This window comes from Salmo salar, chromosome 09 (assembly GCF_965601325.2).
Source record: "Salmo salar chromosome 09, fSalSal1, whole genome shotgun sequence".
In the NCBI taxonomy this organism is placed as follows: Eukaryota; Metazoa; Chordata; class Actinopteri; order Salmoniformes; family Salmonidae; genus Salmo; species Salmo salar.
The window spans coordinates 140,992,796-141,009,922 of NC_138299.1; the positions used below are offsets into that span (position 1 = coordinate 140,992,796).

At 43.2% G+C, this 17,127-nt stretch overlaps 1 protein-coding gene across 1 annotated transcript; it reads left to right on the top strand.

Annotated features, from left to right (window-relative positions):
- The first annotated feature begins 370 nt into the window (after positions 1-370).
- On the top strand, positions 371-16,885 carry srpra (SRP receptor subunit alpha). The gene is made up of 14 exons (XM_014214685.3): positions 371-733; positions 2,040-2,123; positions 2,262-2,425; positions 2,645-2,805; positions 3,151-3,313; positions 3,414-3,570; positions 3,821-3,948; positions 4,075-4,193; positions 5,174-5,260; positions 5,440-5,612; positions 5,869-6,082; positions 6,251-6,414; positions 15,414-15,512; positions 15,786-16,885. The coding sequence occupies exons 1-14, from the start codon at positions 611-613 to the stop codon at positions 15,912-15,914; spliced, it is 1,965 nt and encodes a 654-aa protein (XP_014070160.1). The 5' UTR covers positions 371-610; the 3' UTR covers positions 15,915-16,885.
- The last annotated feature ends 242 nt before the right edge of the window (positions 16,886-17,127 follow it).

Below are 17,127 nucleotides of genomic sequence, written 5' to 3' on the forward strand. Positions count from 1 at the left end.
ATGGTTACATGTCCTTTATATAGTGTTAAGTGATAACACAATAACATTGTTTACACATTTTATACAAGCAACAGTTCCGGAACACAACAGCCTTGTGTTAGGGTGCAGACGTACCAGGAGTCTATGAAAGGCATAACATCACAGTCCAACACAGAACATATCCCTTGAAGTTACAACAGCTCACCCCAAATTCTGCCACCACAATTGGAAGGGTGTTTTTTTTGTATTTTGTTTTTCCTTTTCCCCGTTTTGTATCACAAGGTATAATGATTTTATATTATAGTCCAGTTTGTGGCGGTAATGCCGTATATTGGATGCCAACCGCCGTTAAACTCCAAAGAAGAAGAATCAGAAATCCCCGGAAGAAAACGTAATTTCCTGGTCTTGCAACTGACGTGTCTAAAACAGTGTTAGTGGAGGTAGCTAGACTTGGGAGGAAATTTTTCATCAGATAGTGTATATCTGATTAGATTTCCTTCTGGAGGTGGAAGGCACTTAAGATTCGTCGGCTCAGTTATTTATAGCGTTGTTTTTTTTCCTTCCGTTTAACGTTTTTGTTAGTGTTTGTTTTCTTTACGTTGGTATATTATCTCGTGTACGTGGTGTCAAGATGCTGGATTTCTTCACCATCTTTAGTAAGGGGGGCATAGTGTTGTGGTGTTTTCAGGGAACTGGTGTTACTGAATCCTTCACCGGGCCTGTCAACGCGCTGATCCGCTCCGTGATCCTTCAGGTGAGAAATACTTAAATCAAGTGACAGCTGTCATGTTTCTGTGCAGCCTAGTCATGTGTATGGTCTGTTTTTCAGCATGCGCCAGAGCGTCGCCACTTCGTCAACAAACTGGTTAGCTAATTTAGCTACGTAGTTTTCGTAGATACACATATGTAAATTATTCTTCGTCTAAACTAAATAGGATGTATGTATTGGTAAAGCTAACGCACTTGTTAGCTTGCTAATGCTACGATTGCGCTAGCTAGTATATGGTTGCGTAATACAGACATGGGGGATTTGGGAACTGGGGGTTACACGCGCACAGGTTATTTTGCCAGCCACATCACAATATCACAGCCTAGTGGGATTATCACAAAATGCAAGACTATTACCACGTAGCTAGCTAGATATCAAGTATTTATACGTAACAAAAATATAAACGCAACCATTTCTAAGATTTTACTGAGTTCATATAAGGAAATAAGTTAATTGAAATAAATCCATTAGGCCCTAATCTATGGATTTCATGTGACTGGGAATACAGATACAAAAAAAAGGATAAGGTACGTGGTCTGGATCAGAAAACATCAGGATCTCGTCATGGTATCTCTGCATTCAATTTACCATTGATAAAATGCAATTGTGTTTGTTGTCCGTATTTTACGCCTGTCCATACCATAACCCCACCGCCATCATAGAGCACTTTGTTCACAAAGTTGACATCAGCAAACCGGTTGCCCACACGACGCCATACACGTGGTCTGCGGTTGTGAGGCTGGTTGGAAGTACTGCCAAAATCTCTAAAATGACAGAGGTGGTTTATGGTAGAGAAATTTAACATTCAGTTCTCTGGCAACAGCTCTGGTGGACATTCCTGTAGTTAGCATGCCAATTGTATGCTCCCTCAAAATTGGAAACATCTGTGGTGTTGTCTTGTGTGACACAACTGCACATTTTTAAAGTGGCCTTTTATTGTCCCCAGCACAAGGTGCACCTATGTAATGATCAAACTGTTTAATCAGCTTCTTGACATGCCAAACCTGCCAGGTGGATGAATTATCTTGGGAATGGATAAATGCTCACTAACAGGGATGTAAACACATTTTGCCAAACATTTTAGAGAAATACGTTTTTTATTCATATGGAACATTTCTGGGATCTTTTATTTAAGCTCATGAAACATGGGACCAACACTTTACATTTTGTTTTATTTTTGTTCAGTGTAGAACATGTGTTCAAGAGAAATGTTTTCATTTCAGTGATAACCTCTGATCTGTGTTAGAGTATTGAGTAGCCTAATGTTAATGCTTCTCTTATTTTGTTTCAGGAACGCAGTGGCAACAATTCCTACACTCATGATGCCTTGAGTCTTAAGTACAAACTCGATAATGAGTTTGAGCTGGTTTTTGTGGTAAGTTTCACAGAGAACTGCAGTGAATTACAACATTTACTATTTCCTGAAGGAACATACCATACTAACATACAGAAGTGTTTTCTTCTCATGCAGTCTATGGACTCCAAACTGACCATGTTTCTCTTTTTTGTATAGGTGGGTTTTCAAAAAATCCTGACGCTGACGTATGTTGACAAGTTCATAGATGACGTACAGCTCCACTTCAGGGATCGCTATAAGAATGAGCTGGAGCAAAAGGGGGCCCTTACACTGTTGAACAGCAATTTTGCATTTGAGGATGACTTCAAAATGCTTCTTCGGTAAGCAGTGTCACATCTTAGGGCTGATACTGGTGCATAAAGAGAAGATTCTGCTTTCAAACTAATTTGCTGAGTATCACACACACAACCAGCTGTTAAGTTGCCAACTCACAGGTCTACAAGGACCTGTAGGCTACTTGTACAAATTATAATTTCACTATACTTCAAGTCAAATGCTAAGTGATTTGACTCAAATTTTACTGTCCTGTTGTGCTCTAGTGAGGCAGAGGAGAGCAGCAAAGCTCGAGGTCCCACCTCCATGAGAAGCTTCAATGCTTCCCTGAAATCCCAGAAAACTGTGAAGTCCATGATCGAGACGAAGGGAGGGGATAAGGGCAAGGAACAGGGTGGCAAGAAAAATAAGAATGCCAAAAAAGAGGGTAAGGGTTTGACATGATTATTATGAAGGTGTTGGAATACAAGCACTTTGTCATGGTTACACTATTTCTGTTTGAAACCGGTCCATTTTTTTCTTCATGTTTTAATTTCATGGGGACCAGAGAAGGCTGCTGAGGGGAGGACGGCTCATAATAATGGCTGAAATGGAGCGACTGGAATGGCATCAAACGCATAGAAATCACGTGTTTGATGTATTTGATACTATTCCGCTCCAGCCATTACCACGAGCCCATTCTCCCCAATTAAGGTGCCACCAACCTCCTGTGATGGGGACATTGATAATGTTTTGTGTGGATGGGGTTAGTTTCTGATATTTTCCCCCCTAGCTCCTGCTGCTGAGCCTGTGAAAGGGGAAAAAGCTAAGGCTCCGACCAGTGCCCAGAAGACGGTAGAGAACGGTAACCAAGGCTTGACCCAGGAGGAGATCATTCAGAAAAAGAGAGAGGAGTTTATCCGCAAGCGCATGGGGGCACCTGTGGAGAAGCCCAGGTGAGTGGGGTGGGTGGGGGGGGACACACACAGTGTGGTTAAAGTTCTAATTTGGAATGTTGCTTCAGTACTGAAAGTCACATTGTCTCTTGCCTTCCAGTAAGTCCCCCAAGCCTGTGAAGGAGAAACCCAAGGGGAAAGAGAAGCGGGTGTGGACCTTGGGTGGCAGCAGCACCAAGGAACTGGACTACAGCCAGAGCAATGGCAATGGAGCCCATGCTGCTGGGGATCAAGGCTTGGACGCTCAAGCTGACCCGGTATGTGCCTGTTGGGTTTGAGAACAGCAGAGCTAATATAGCCTGGTTGTACCAGACTGAATGCTGCGCTCACATTTGAAAGTGCAATGAAATAATGGTGAGCGCAGCGGTCTGTCTGGTTTAACCAGACTAGAGCTAATAGCCTTCAGGGATGCTCTATTGGTACCTTGATAAATAAGGCCCATGTGGTGTAGAAGTGCTTCGTTTATAGGAATTGCACATCTTAATAAAGTCTTGTCTTGTTGTCCAGGGGATGCAGCTGAGCTCGATGAAGGGTGACTTGCTCGCCGTGGATTACGAGTCCAGCGAGGGAGATGAGGAGGAGGAGGAGGAAGATGCGGTGGAGAGGGTGGTAGTTGCTGACACTAGCAAGAAAATGTGAGACCCTTTGATTATTTAATGTGTCAGATAATAGGAAGCATGGCTGAGGAATGGAAGATGATATGAATGTGATGTTGTGCCCTGTTGCTCCTGTCTAAGTGTCCTTTTTAAAATGTTCCTCAGCCCCAAAAAGGGTGCTTTTGGAGGGATGTTTGGGATGCTCAAGGGCCTGGTGGGTTCTAAGAGTCTAAGCCAGGAGGACATGGAGCCAGTTCTGGACAAGATGAGGGACCACCTCATCGGTATGGACTCCTCTGTTCCCCCACTACAGTATCAGTTTCTTAACACATACACTCCCCTTCATATTTATTTGGACATTGAAGCTAAAACTTAATTTTGCTCTGTACTCCAGCATTTTGGATTTGAGATCAAATGTTTCATATGAGGTGACCATACAGAATGTCACCTTTTTATTTGAGGGTATTTTCATATCTGTTTTACCGTTTAGAAATGAAAGCCCTATATATCTAGACCCCTCCATTTGAAGGTTGTAAGTATTTGGACAAATGAACTTGTGGGGTGGTCAAACGTTTAGTATTGGTCCCATATTCCTTGCATGCAATGACTACATCAATCTTGTGACTACAAAGTTGTTGTAAATATTTGAAGTTTGTCTTGATTGTCTTTCAGATTGTTGTGCCCAATAGAAGTGAGTGGTGCATAATGTATTGTCTTTGGAGTCGCTTATTGTAAATCAGAATATATGTTCATGAACACTTCTACATTAATGTGGATAATCCTGAGGAAGTTAGAGGCATAAATATCATACCCCCCCCCCCCCCCCCTCCCTTGTTATTGGTAATAGTGAGAGGTTAGTATGCCTTGGGTGTATGATCTTTGTGCATCTAACTTCCTCACTCATTATTAATGAAAGATTATCCATAATCATGGTAGCATCCACATGCACTTCAAATGGAGGGGACTAGATACATAAAGTACTTTCATTTCTAATCAGTAAAACAGATGCGTATGAAAATCCCCTCAAATAAAAGGTGCCATTCTGTACTGTCGCCTTATATGAAACATTTAATCTCAAATCCAAAATGCTGGAGTATAGAGACAAAAAAGTTTTAGCATCACTGTCAAAATAAATATGTAAGGGAGTGTAATTAACTGTTCGACATAGATTTGTACATGTCCTAGGTCACCTGAGGGGAAAAGCTTCAAATTCGACTTGTATTCATAGAATTTTCTCTTATTTTTTTTAATTTATTTTTTTCAGCTAAGAATGTAGCAGCCGAAATTGCCTCCCAACTCTGTGGCTCTGTAGCCAAGAAACTGGAGGGCAAAGTCATGGGCACCTTCACCAGTGAGTACAACTGTCTTCCACATAGCCACTGAGTAGAATAAGTCCACAATATGAGTTCACCTGTGGAGAGATTTAAGTGAACTTGATAGACTTCACTCCCCCAAAGAGATGAAGATGCTGCACAACAGTTCAGAGTACCCCTCTTGCTCTGATAAAGCCCCCCCCCCCTCTCGTAATAGCTGTGGCCTCAACTGTAAAGGGGGCCCTGCAGGACTCCCTGGTCCAGATCCTGCAGCCCAAGCGGCGTGTGGACATCCTGAGAGACGTCCTGGAGGCACGTAGCCAGCGCAGGCCCTTCGTCATCACCTTCTGTGGGGTCAACGGGGTCGGAAAGTCCACCAACCTGGCCAAGGTGAGATCTACCATGGTGTCAGTATTATTTATTTTTCCTTCTGTTAATCCGTCATATTGAAAACATTGGTATTGCTGGGGATTTCAAACCTGGGTTGTATCCATTTAACTAAACCAGGTCCTGGTTGGCCCTTTCCAGGCTGTCTAGATGCATAGGCCACCGAATACCTGGGAAGCCCCCATTCAGACCACAGGAAAAACCAGCAGGGAAATTATTTTTTATTTGCTGAAACCCTACATCCTCTGTCTGTGTGCAGATCTCCTTCTGGCTTATCGAGAACGGTTTCACCGTGCTGATAGCAGCCTGTGACACGTTCCGTGCGGGGGCCGTGGAGCAGCTGCGTACCCACCAGCGCCGCCTTAACTCCCTGCACCCCCCTCAGGACCACGGGGGACGGCCCATAGTGCAGCTTTATGAGAAGGGCTACGGGAAGGACGCCGCTGGCATCGCCATGGAGGCTATTGCCTATGGTAACCATAACATTCCCCAGCTTGCCATTCATTGACTAGGCCATCCTAGCCCCATAGTATGCCATAGCTCTGTCTGTCCTCAAATAAATGCATATTAACTGAGTATATGGACCAAGTCAGACATCAATTCAACCAAGTGAAGAAATCCTTTGTTGTCTCTCTGTCCAGCCCGTAACCAGGCCTTTGATGTGGTGCTGGTGGACACTGCTGGGCGGATGCAGGACAACACCCCCCTGATGACGGCTCTGGCCAAGCTGATAGCTGTCAACATGCCTGACCTGGTGCTGTTCGTGGGGGAAGCTCTAGTGGGCAACGAGGCTGTGGACCAGCTGGTGAGTCCTTATACATCAGTGTTCACCAACCGGTCGATCGCCGAACATTTCTGTAAAAAACCCAATGATAAAGCCTTGTGTTCCTATTTTTTTTTTATTAATCTCGGGCTGTTGGTGGAAGGTGCAGCCAAGTGCACTATGCTACCGCTGGCCAATCAGATTGCTAGGATAACCGAGTCTGCAGTAACGTAGCAGGCATAAAAGAAAGCTACGGCAAAATTGATACTGAGAGATTTCAAAACATTTGAACCATGACCAGAGAGACTGTCAACAAATACAACAAAGAGCTGCTGTTTTTGAGTGAGTTCATGTTTAAGTTCTTACTCGGCACTGTCAACACTTTGTATTCAACACTTTTATAAGCCATAAAATGTGCGTTCTTCCTATTTCCACTCCGCTACAACAAGCGGTGCAGCAGTAATGAATGAGTAGGAAAGTATGGGCTTGCGTTATTAGCGTTTTTATTTTTTCTTCATATCAAGGAATATTTCACTTTCTCTGTTCATAGGAGTAACAACATGAATTTGTGCATGAGGCAGAAATAATGCGGTGCGACTCGAGTTTCGCCATCAGCTGGAAGACGGTGTCCCTTTTTGGTCAGTGTCAGTAGAGGAAAGGAGAGTGGAGGGATGTTGAGAGACGGACCCTCAGTCTGCTGCTCTCTCCCTCTGTTGAGACTGACCATCAGATGCAGGCACCATCAGCCCAGTAAAATAAAAAGCAAATTATTTAAATGTATGCTCACTCAGCTGTGTCTCACAAGTAATACAACAATGGATCTATTACCGGTGTGATCATATAGCCTACCTCAAATTTTGAAATATATATATTTTTTTAAATGGCCCAAACAACAACAATGCATTGGCAGGTAAATTCAAACAAAGCCAGTATGTGGTGATAATGTTTTTGGCCTATAGCTTACTGCACAAACCTCATCGCTACAGTACTGTTTTTAATTGGTTGTTAATGTTGCGTAGGCTTACAGTGAGGGAAAAAAGTATTTGATCCCCTGCTGATTTTGTATGTTTGCCCACTGACAAAGAAATGATCAGTCTATAATTTTAATGGTAGGTTTATTTGAACAGTGAGAGACAGAAAAACAACAAAAAATCCAGAAAAACGCATGTCAAAAATGTTATAAATTGATTTGCATTTTAATGAGGGAAATAAGTATTTGACCCCCTCTCAATCAGAAAGATTTCTGGCTCCCAGGTGTCTTTTTATACAGGTAACAAACTGAGATTAGGAGCACACTCTTAAAGGGAGTGCTCCTAATCTCAGTTGGTTACCTGTATAAAAGACACCTGTCCACAGAAGCAATCAATCAATCAGATTCCAAACTCTCCACCATGGCAAAGACCAAAGAGCTCTCCAAGGATGTCAGGGACAAGATTGTAGACCTACACAAGGCTGGAATGGGCTACAAGACCATCGCCAAGCAGCTTGGTGAGAAGGTGACAACAGTTGGTGCGATTATTTGCAAATGGAAGAAACACAAAAGAACTGTCAATCTCCCTCGGCCTGGGGCTCCATGCAAGATCTCACCTCGTGGACTTGCAATGATCATGGTACCGTGTGGCTCAGTTGGTAGAGCATGGTGTTTGCAACGCCAGGGTTGTGGGTTCGATTCCCACGGGAGACCAGTACGGGATTTTTTTTAATGAAATGTATGCATTCACTACTGTAAGTTGCTCTGGATAAGAGCGTCTGCTAAATGATTAAAATGTAAAATCATGAGAACGGTGAGGAATCAGCCCAGAACTACACGGGAGGATCTTGTCAATGATCTCAAGGCAGCTGGGACCATAGTCACCAAGAAAACAATTGGTAACACACTATGCCGTGAAGGACTGAAATCCTGCAGCGCCCGCAAGGTCCCCCTGCTCAAGAAAGCACATATACATGCCCGTCTGAAGTTTTCCAATGAACATCTGAATGATTCAGAGGACAACTAGTGAAAGTGTTGTGGTCATATGAGACCAAAATTGAGCTTTTTGGCATCAACTCGCCGTGTTTGGAGGAGGAGGAATGCTGCCTATGACCCCAAGAACACCATCCCCACCGTCAAACATGGAGGTGGAAACATTATGTTTTGGGGGTGTTTTTCTGCTAAGGGGACAGGACAACTTCACCGCATCAAAGGGACGATGGACGGGCCATGTACCGTCAAATCTTGGGTGAGAACCTCCTTCCCTGAGCCAGGGCATTGAAAATGGGTCGTGGATGGGTATTCCAGCATGACAATGACCCAAAACACATGGCCAAGGCAACAAAGGAGTGGCTCAAGAAGAAGCACATTAAGGTCCTGGAGTGGCCTAGCCAGTCTCCAGACCTTAATCCCATAGAAAATCTGTGGAGGGAGCTGAAGGTTCGAGTTGCCAAACGTCAGCCTCGAAACCTTAATGACTTGGAGAAGATCTGCAAAGAGGAGTGGGACAAAATCCCTCCTGAGATGTGTGCAAACCTGGTGGCCAACTACAAGAAACGTCTGACCTCTGATTGCCAACAAGGGTTTTGCCACCAAGTACTAAGTCATGTTTTGCAGAGGGGTCAAATACTTATTTCCCTCATTAAAATGCAAATCAATTTATAAAATTTGACATGCGATTTTCTGGATTTTGTTGTTTATTCTGTCTCTCACTGTTCAAATAAACCTACTATTAAAATTATAGACTGATCATTTCTTTGTCAGTGGGCAAATGTACAAAATCAGCAGGGGCTCAAATACTTTTTTCCCTCACTGTACATTTTTTAAAGTCATGTTAATAAAAAAATCAGAGTGTTAGATCTCGGCATGCATTTTGATTCAAAGTGATCTTGACTCAGAAAAGGTTGGTGACCACTGTCATATAACATCCTACTGTTTAATATGCCTCTGAAACTCTGATCCCTTGAAGGTAAAAAAAAACAGACCAACTGTCAAAGAATTCCAGATGAGTTTTAGATACTCTTGAGTTTATTTTGGATTATGCTATAGCTTCAGAGTTTTTCTGGTTGAAAATGGGGCCGCCATCTTGGCTGTGTAGAGAAATTTTTAATTTCTAAGCCAATTTCCTGCAATTCTACAAATTTCTCCTTTCAGCTGAGAGAACTTTGCTCTTTTAAAGCTAGTTTCTTGAAATTCTATGCATTTTGCAAAGGCTTATTCTGTATTATTTTGCTAAAACAATAACAAAAATGTAATGATGCTAAATTCATTGTTTTTGGAGTTGTCAATTCTCCCTGACTATCTAGCTTTTATTTTGATTGTTACCTCTCAAAGATTATATTATAAAAAAATATATATATAGGTCCATTATCTTTTCTACATACTTCTACATACTGTTTTTTGTCATTTAAGTTTACACTGAAAGCGTTTCTGCATCCAAAATCTATTTTTTTTTACATGGTTTGTAGTTAGGCAGCCCGCCCAAAGATTACAATGTCAGAAAAATCCCTGAGCTTTAGCTGTATTTACTACAACCCTAGAAATTTGAAATTGGCTGCACTATCAGATTATACAGTGTATTCAGACCCCTTTCCTTTTTCCATAAAACAGGTTTTTAGAAATGTTAGCTAATTTATTACAAGTAAAAAAACAGATGCCTTATTTACATAAGTATTCAGACCCTATGTTATGAGACTCAAAATTGAGATCAGGCACATCCTGTTTCCATTGATCATCCTTGAGGTGTTTCTTCAACTTGATTGGAGTCCACCTGTGGTAAATTCAATTGATTGGACATGAGTTGGAAAGGCATATGCCAGTCTATATAAGGTCCCACAGTTGACAGTGCAAAATTCTCACGATGGCCCCGACAGAGATGGCCGCCTCGCTTCAAGTTCTTAGGAAACTATGCAGATTTTTGTTTTTATGTATTATTTCTTAAATTATTACCCCAGGAAATCCTAAGTCTTATTACATACAGCCGGGAAGAACTATTGGATATAAGAGCGACGTCAACTTACCAACATTAAGACCAGGAATACGACTTTCCCGAAGTGGAACCTCTGTTTGGACCAGCACCCAGGACAATGGATCTAATCCCAGAAGCCGACCCAATCCCAAAAGCCGGCTCTGTAGATGTGCACATCGCCCATCGCTCCTGAGAATACTACTCGCCAATGTCCAGTCTCTTGACAACAAGGTAGATGAAATTCGAGCCAGGGTTGCCTTCCAGAGAGACAGAGGTTGTAACATTCTCTGTTTCACAGAAACATGGCTCTCTCAGGATATGTTGTCGGAATCGGTTCAGCCACCGGGCTTCTCCATGCATTGCGCCAACAGAGATAAATACCTCTCTGGGAAGAGGAAGGACAGGGGTGTATGCTTCATGATTTAACGACTCATGGTGTAATCATCATAACATACAGGAACTCGAGTCCTTCTGCTCACCCGACCTAGAATTCCTCACAATCTATAACTGACGAGAATTCTCGTCAGTTATAGTCACAGCTGTGTACATTCCCCCTCAAGCAGACCCCAAGATGGCCCTCAAGGAACTTCACTGGACTCGATGTAAACTGGAAACCATATATCCTGAGGCTGCATTTATTGTAGGTGGGAATTTTAACAAAGCAAATTTGAGAACAGGGCTACTTAAAGTCTATTAGCATATTGATTGCACTACGCGCTGGGGTAATACACTCGACCACTGCTACTCTACCTTCCGCAATGCATACCAAGCCCTCCTCCGCCCTCCCTTCGGAAAATCCGACCACGACGCCATCTTGCTCCTACCGTCTTATAGGCAGAAACTCAAACAGGATGAACCAATGACTAGAACTATTCAACGCTGGTCTGACCAATCGGAATCCACATTTCAATATTGTTTTGATCACGAGGACTGGGATATGTTCCAGTCAGCCACAGAGAATAACATCGACCTATACTCTGACTCGGTGAGTGAATTTATAAGGCCACCATTGTTGCTGTACCCAAGGCAAAGATAACTGAACCAAATGACTACCGCCCCGTAACATTAACTTCTGTCATCATGAAGTGCTTTGAGAGACTAGTCAAGGATCATATCACCTCCACCTTACCGGCCACCCTAGATCCACTTCAGTTTCAATACCGCCCTAAAAGGACCACAGACGATGCCATCACACTGCACACTGCCCTATCCCATCTGGACAAGAGGAATACCTACAGTTGAAGTCGGAAGTTAACAAACACCTTAGCCAAATGTATTTAAACTCATTTTTTTCCACAATTCCTGACATTTAATCCTAGTAAACATTCCCTGTCTTAGGTCAGTTAGGATAACCACTTTATTTTAAGAATGTGAAATGTCAGAATAATAGTAGAGAATGATTTATTTCAGTGTTAATTTCTTTCATCACATTCCCAGTGGGTAAGAAGTTTACATGCACTCAATTAATATTTGGTAGCATTGCCTTTAAATTGTTTAACTTGGGTCAAACGTTTCGGGTAGCCTTCCACAAGCTTCCCACAATAAGTTGGGTGAATTGTGGCCCATTCCTCCTGACAGAGCTGGTGTAACTGAGTCAGGTTTGTAGGCCTCCTTGCTCACACGCTTTTTCAGTTCTGCCCCCACATTTTCTATGGTATTGAGGTCAGGGCTTTGTGATGGCCAATCCAATAACTTGACTTTGTTGTTCTTAAGCCATTTTGCCACAACTTTGGAAGTATGCTTGGGGTCATTGTCCATTTGGAAGACCCATCTGCGACCAAGCTTTAACTTCTTGACTGATGTCTTGAGATGTTGCTTCAATATTTCCCCATAATTTTACTTACTCATCTATTTTGTGAAGTGTACCAATCCCTCCTGCAGCAAAGCACCCCCACAACATGATGCTGCCACCCCCGTGCTTCACGGTTGGGATGTTGTTCTTCGGCTTGCAAGCCTCCCCCTTTTTCCTCCAAACATATTGATGGTCATTATGGCCAAACCGTTCTATTTTTGTTTCATCAGACCAGAGGACATTTCTCCAAAAAGTACGATCTTTGTCACCATGTGCAGTTGCAAAGCGTAGTCTGGCTATTTTAGAGCAGTGGCTTCTTCCTTGCTGAGCGGCCTTTCAGGTTGTTGATATAGGACTTGTTTTACTGTGGCTATAGAAACTTTTGTACCTGTTTCCTCCAGGATCTTCACAAGGTCCTTTACTGTTCTGGGATTGATTTGCACTTTTTCGGACCAAAGTATGTTCATGTCTAGGAGACAGAATGCATCTCCTTCCTGAGCGGTATGACGGCGGCGTGGTCCCGTGGTGTTTATACTTGCATACTATTGTTTGTACAGATGAATGTGGTACCTTCGGGCATTTGGAAATTCCTCCCAAGGATGAACCAGACTTGTGGAGATCTACACATTTTTTTTCTGAGGTCTTGGCTGATTTTCTTTAGATTTTCCCATGATGTCAAGCGGAGGCACTGAGTTTGAAGGTAGGCCTTGAAATACATCCACAGGTACACCTCCAATTGACTCAAATTATGTCAATTAGCCTATCAGAAGCTTCTAAAGCCATGACATAATTTTCTGGAATTTTCCAAGCTGTTTAAAGGCACAGTCAACTTAATGTATGTAAACTTCTGACCCACTGGAATTGTGAATTATGTTCAGCTAAAGTTGCGTACCCCATACTGATAAGGGGTTGAAAAAGTTTCACTGACTCCAACCTAAGTGTATGCAAACTTCCGACTTCAACTGTATGTAAGAATGCTGTTCATTGACTACAGCTCAGCATTTAACACCATAGTACCCTCCAAGCTCATCATCAAGCTGGAGGCCCTAGGCCTCAACCCCACCCTGTGCAATTGGGTCCTGGACTTTCTGACGGGCCGCCCCCAGGTGGTGAAGATTGGAAACATCTCCACCTCGCTGACCATCAACCCTGGGGCCCCACAAAGGTGCGTCCTCAGCCCCCTCCTGTACTCCCTGTTCACCCACGACTGTGTTGCCATGCACGCCTCCAACTAAATCATCAAGTTTGCAGACGACACAGCAGCGGTGGGCTTGATTACCAACAACGACAAGACAGCCTACAGGTACAGTAAAAGGTGAGGGCACTCGGAGTGTGGTGTCAGGAAAACAACCTCTCACTCAACGTCAACAAAACAAAGGAGATGATCGTGGACTTCAGGAAACAGCAGAGGGAGCACCTCCCTATCCACATTGACGGGAAAGTAGTGGAGAAGTTGGGAAGTTAAGTTCCTTGGCGTACACATCAATGACAAACTGAAATGGTCCACCCACACAGACAGTGTGGTTCAACCTCAGGAGGCTGAAGAAATTTGGCTAGTCACAACAAACACTCAAACTTTTACAGATCCACAATCGGGAGCTTCCTGTCGGGCTGTATCACAGGCTGGTGCGGCAACTGCTTCGCCCTCAACCGTATGGCTCTCCAGAGGGTGGTGCTGTCTGCACAACGCATCACCAGATGCAAACTACCTGCCCTCCATGACACCTATAGCACCCGATGTCACAGGAAGGCAAAAAAAGATCATGAAAGACAACAACCACCCGAGCCACTGCCGGTTCACACCGCTACCATCCAGAAAGCGAGTTCAATACAGCTGCATCAAAGCTGGGCCCGAGAGACTGGAAAAACAGATTATCTCAAGGCCATCAGACTGCTAAGCAGCAATCACTAACTCCGAGAGGCTGCTGCCTACATGGAGACCCAATCACTGGCCACTTTAACAAATGGATCACTAGTCACTTTAAACAATGCCACTTTAATTAATTCCACTTTAATAATTTGTACATGTCTTACATTACTCATGTGTATATACACTATTTTATACCATTTTGCACCTTGCCTATGCCGTGTATATGTACATATTCTCATTCTCCCCTTTTTACATTTGTGTGTATTAGGTAGTTGTTGGGGAAGTGTTAGATATTGCTACACTCACATTAACGTCTGCTAACCATGTGTATGTGACCAATAAAATGTGATAGGATTTGAAACCGAGCCATGAGGTCGAAGGAATTGTCCGTAGAGCTCCGAGACAGGATTGTATTGAGGCACAGATCTGGGGAAGGGTACCAAAACATTTCTGCAGTATTGAAGGTCCCCAAGAACACAGTGGTCACCATCATTCTTAAATGGAAGAAGTTTGGAACCACCAAGACTCTTCCTAGAGTTGGCCGCCCGGCCAAACTTAGCAATTGGAGGAGAAGGGCCTTGGTCAGGGAGATGACCAAGAACCCGATGGTCACTCTGACAGAGCTCCAGAGTTCCTCTGTGGAGAAGGGAGAACCTCAGACTTGGGTGAAGGTTCACCTTCCAACAGGACAACGACCTTAAGCACACAGACAAGACAACGCAGGAGTGGTTTCAGGACAGGTCTTGAATGTCCTTGAGTGGCCCAGCCAGAGCCCAGACTCTCTGGAAAGACCTGAAAATAGCTGTGCAGCGACGCTCCCCATCCAACCTAACAGAGCTTGAAAGGATCTGCTGAGAATGGGAGAAACTTCCCAAATTCAGGTGTGCCAAGCTTGTAGTGTCATATTCAAGGCTGTAATCACTGCCAAAGGTGCTTCAACAAAGTAAAGGGTCTAAATACTTTTATGTCAATGTGATATTACATTTTTTTTGCCAACATTTCTAAACCTGTTTGCTTTGTCAATATGGGGTATTGTGTGTACATTAGTGAGGGAGGAAAAACTATTTAATCCATTTGAGTAAGGCTGTAACGTAACAAGGTGGAAAAAGTCAGGGGGTCTGAATACTTTCCCAATGCTCTGTAAATGGTATTTTAATTTGTCGTGCAGAGGGCACGTTTTACATTTAAGTCATTTAGCAGACACTCTTATTCAGTGCAACTTACCGGAGAAGTGCCTTGCTCAAGGGCACATCGGCAGCTTTTTCACCTAGTCTGCTCGGGGATTCAAACCAGCGATCTTTCAGTTACTGGCCCAGTCCGCTTGACTGCTAGGCTACCTGCCGCCTTTAAAAAAAATATATATACTGTAACTGTTTGTTGATTTGCATAGCTGTCTTATGTTGCTCTACACTGTATAATGAGTGCGATACTATACTTGCAGGTGAAATTTAACCAGGCGCTGGCTGATCACTCCATGTCTGATAAGCCTCGTCTCATCGACGGGATCGTTCTCACCAAGTTTGACACCATTGATGACAAGGTTCGTATGTCATTTGAATACAGACACTTCAGAACAAACTTAATTTTTCTATTTAAATAAAATAATTCCATATAGCTTAGTAGAACCCCGCTCCCCCCGGCTTAGATTCTTATGGGTTAACAGAAGTCCCTGTAAACAATGTATTTTTTTAATATTTTTTTTATTGCTAGGAAGTCTAAGCTTTTTAAATGCTGTTTGACATCCTTATCGGATTGTCAGAACAGAAGTCTGCATGGTTTTTGGTTGCAAAGCTGACGTCACTCCTCCCCTCAGGTTGGCGCTGCCATCTCAATGACCTACATCACAGGCCAGCCCATTGTGTTTGTGGGCACAGGGCAGACCTACAATGACCTGCGGAGCCTCAATGCCCGTGCTGTTGTGGGCGCCCTCATGAAGGCCTGAGTGGCTGCTGCCTGCATCTGTGTTCACCACCATCGTGAGAAAGCCAACTAAACACAGCGCTTTGAGATGTCCGGTCCTGCTAACCCTGTCCTGTGGCTCACATCCTAACCCTCCACATTGCACCAAACGCAAAACTCACAAGCTTCCTCCCATCTCCATCTGGGAAAGGGGTGGGTGTTGACTTTTAAGAGTCTCTTGCATTATCTGTAAACTGTTGGGCCAAATTCAAAAGTACCTCAATTTTGCTTTAAAGTGATGCAGTGAAGTTCAAGAGACATTTCCTAACTTTTTATCCGATCAAATAGAGAATATTTATTTGTCCTCACAGGTTACTCAGATTGTCAAATTCACTTCCTGGCATTTGGTGTCTGTTTTCCCCCTTCACTTCAACGAGAAAATGTCAGTTATGAAGGCTTGCTGGATGCAACACGTTTCAGCAGCCGCCCCGTTCCCCAGGAAAGCTTAGTGACCATAGTGCCTATCCTATCCCTCTCCAGTTTCCCTGAAGCATCACCACTACACGGGTGACCGTCTGTCTGCTGTGATTTGAAACTTCATCAACAAGCCATCAACAAACCCAGTAACTACCTTCTGTTTCTCGCTCTCTGGATGGACTGCTATAACCCCATCCCGATGCCCCCTTTTTCCTCTGCAATTGGAGACTTGAATGATCCTTCAGTTTGTGGTGGAGTTGAAAAAATAACTTTTAGGTATGGCATTTTTTGGGGTTGTCCTCCAGAGGCTTCAAGGGTCTACACCTTAGTCTCTGGACAACTGGAGCACTAGGAGGCCTCGACTTTAGCTTTTCTTTCAATTTCTTCCCCTTTGTTATTTTGAAAACAAATACAAGTCTTACATTTTTCCAGTCTCTTTTAATTTGCAGTAGTGCAATGAGAATCAAGAGTTATATAGATTTGTCATTTGAGAATGTAAACATTTCTAAATAAAGCTGCTATGATGGCATGGAACAACTTACGTATGTAGCTTACTTCCTTTTATACGTTTTACAATTCCAACTTTGGAACAAATGCTAATAGTGTGGTCTGGATCACATTGGCAAAATGGAAAAGGAGGAGTCGGGTGTATGATACCAAAGTGTTTATTATTTTATTTTTTTTAAATACCTACACATTTCACAAAACATGCAGTATTAAAAATACAAAAGGCATAAAAAGAAACTGGGTGGATTGAATGCTGATTGGCATATCAGACC

Bases quoted from the DNA above. Each gene is read 5' to 3' on its own strand.
- srpra (XM_014214685.3), top strand. From the start codon at position 611: ATGCTGGATTTCTTCACCATCTTTAGTAAGGGGGGCATAGTGTTGTGG. The intron at 3,571-3,820 runs GTATGTGCCTGT...CTTGTTGTCCAG, and splicing joins TGGACGCTCAAGCTGACCCG to GGGATGCAGCTGAGCTCGAT. The intron at 5,613-5,868 runs GTGAGATCTACC...GTCTGTGTGCAG, and splicing joins AGTCCACCAACCTGGCCAAG to ATCTCCTTCTGGCTTATCGA.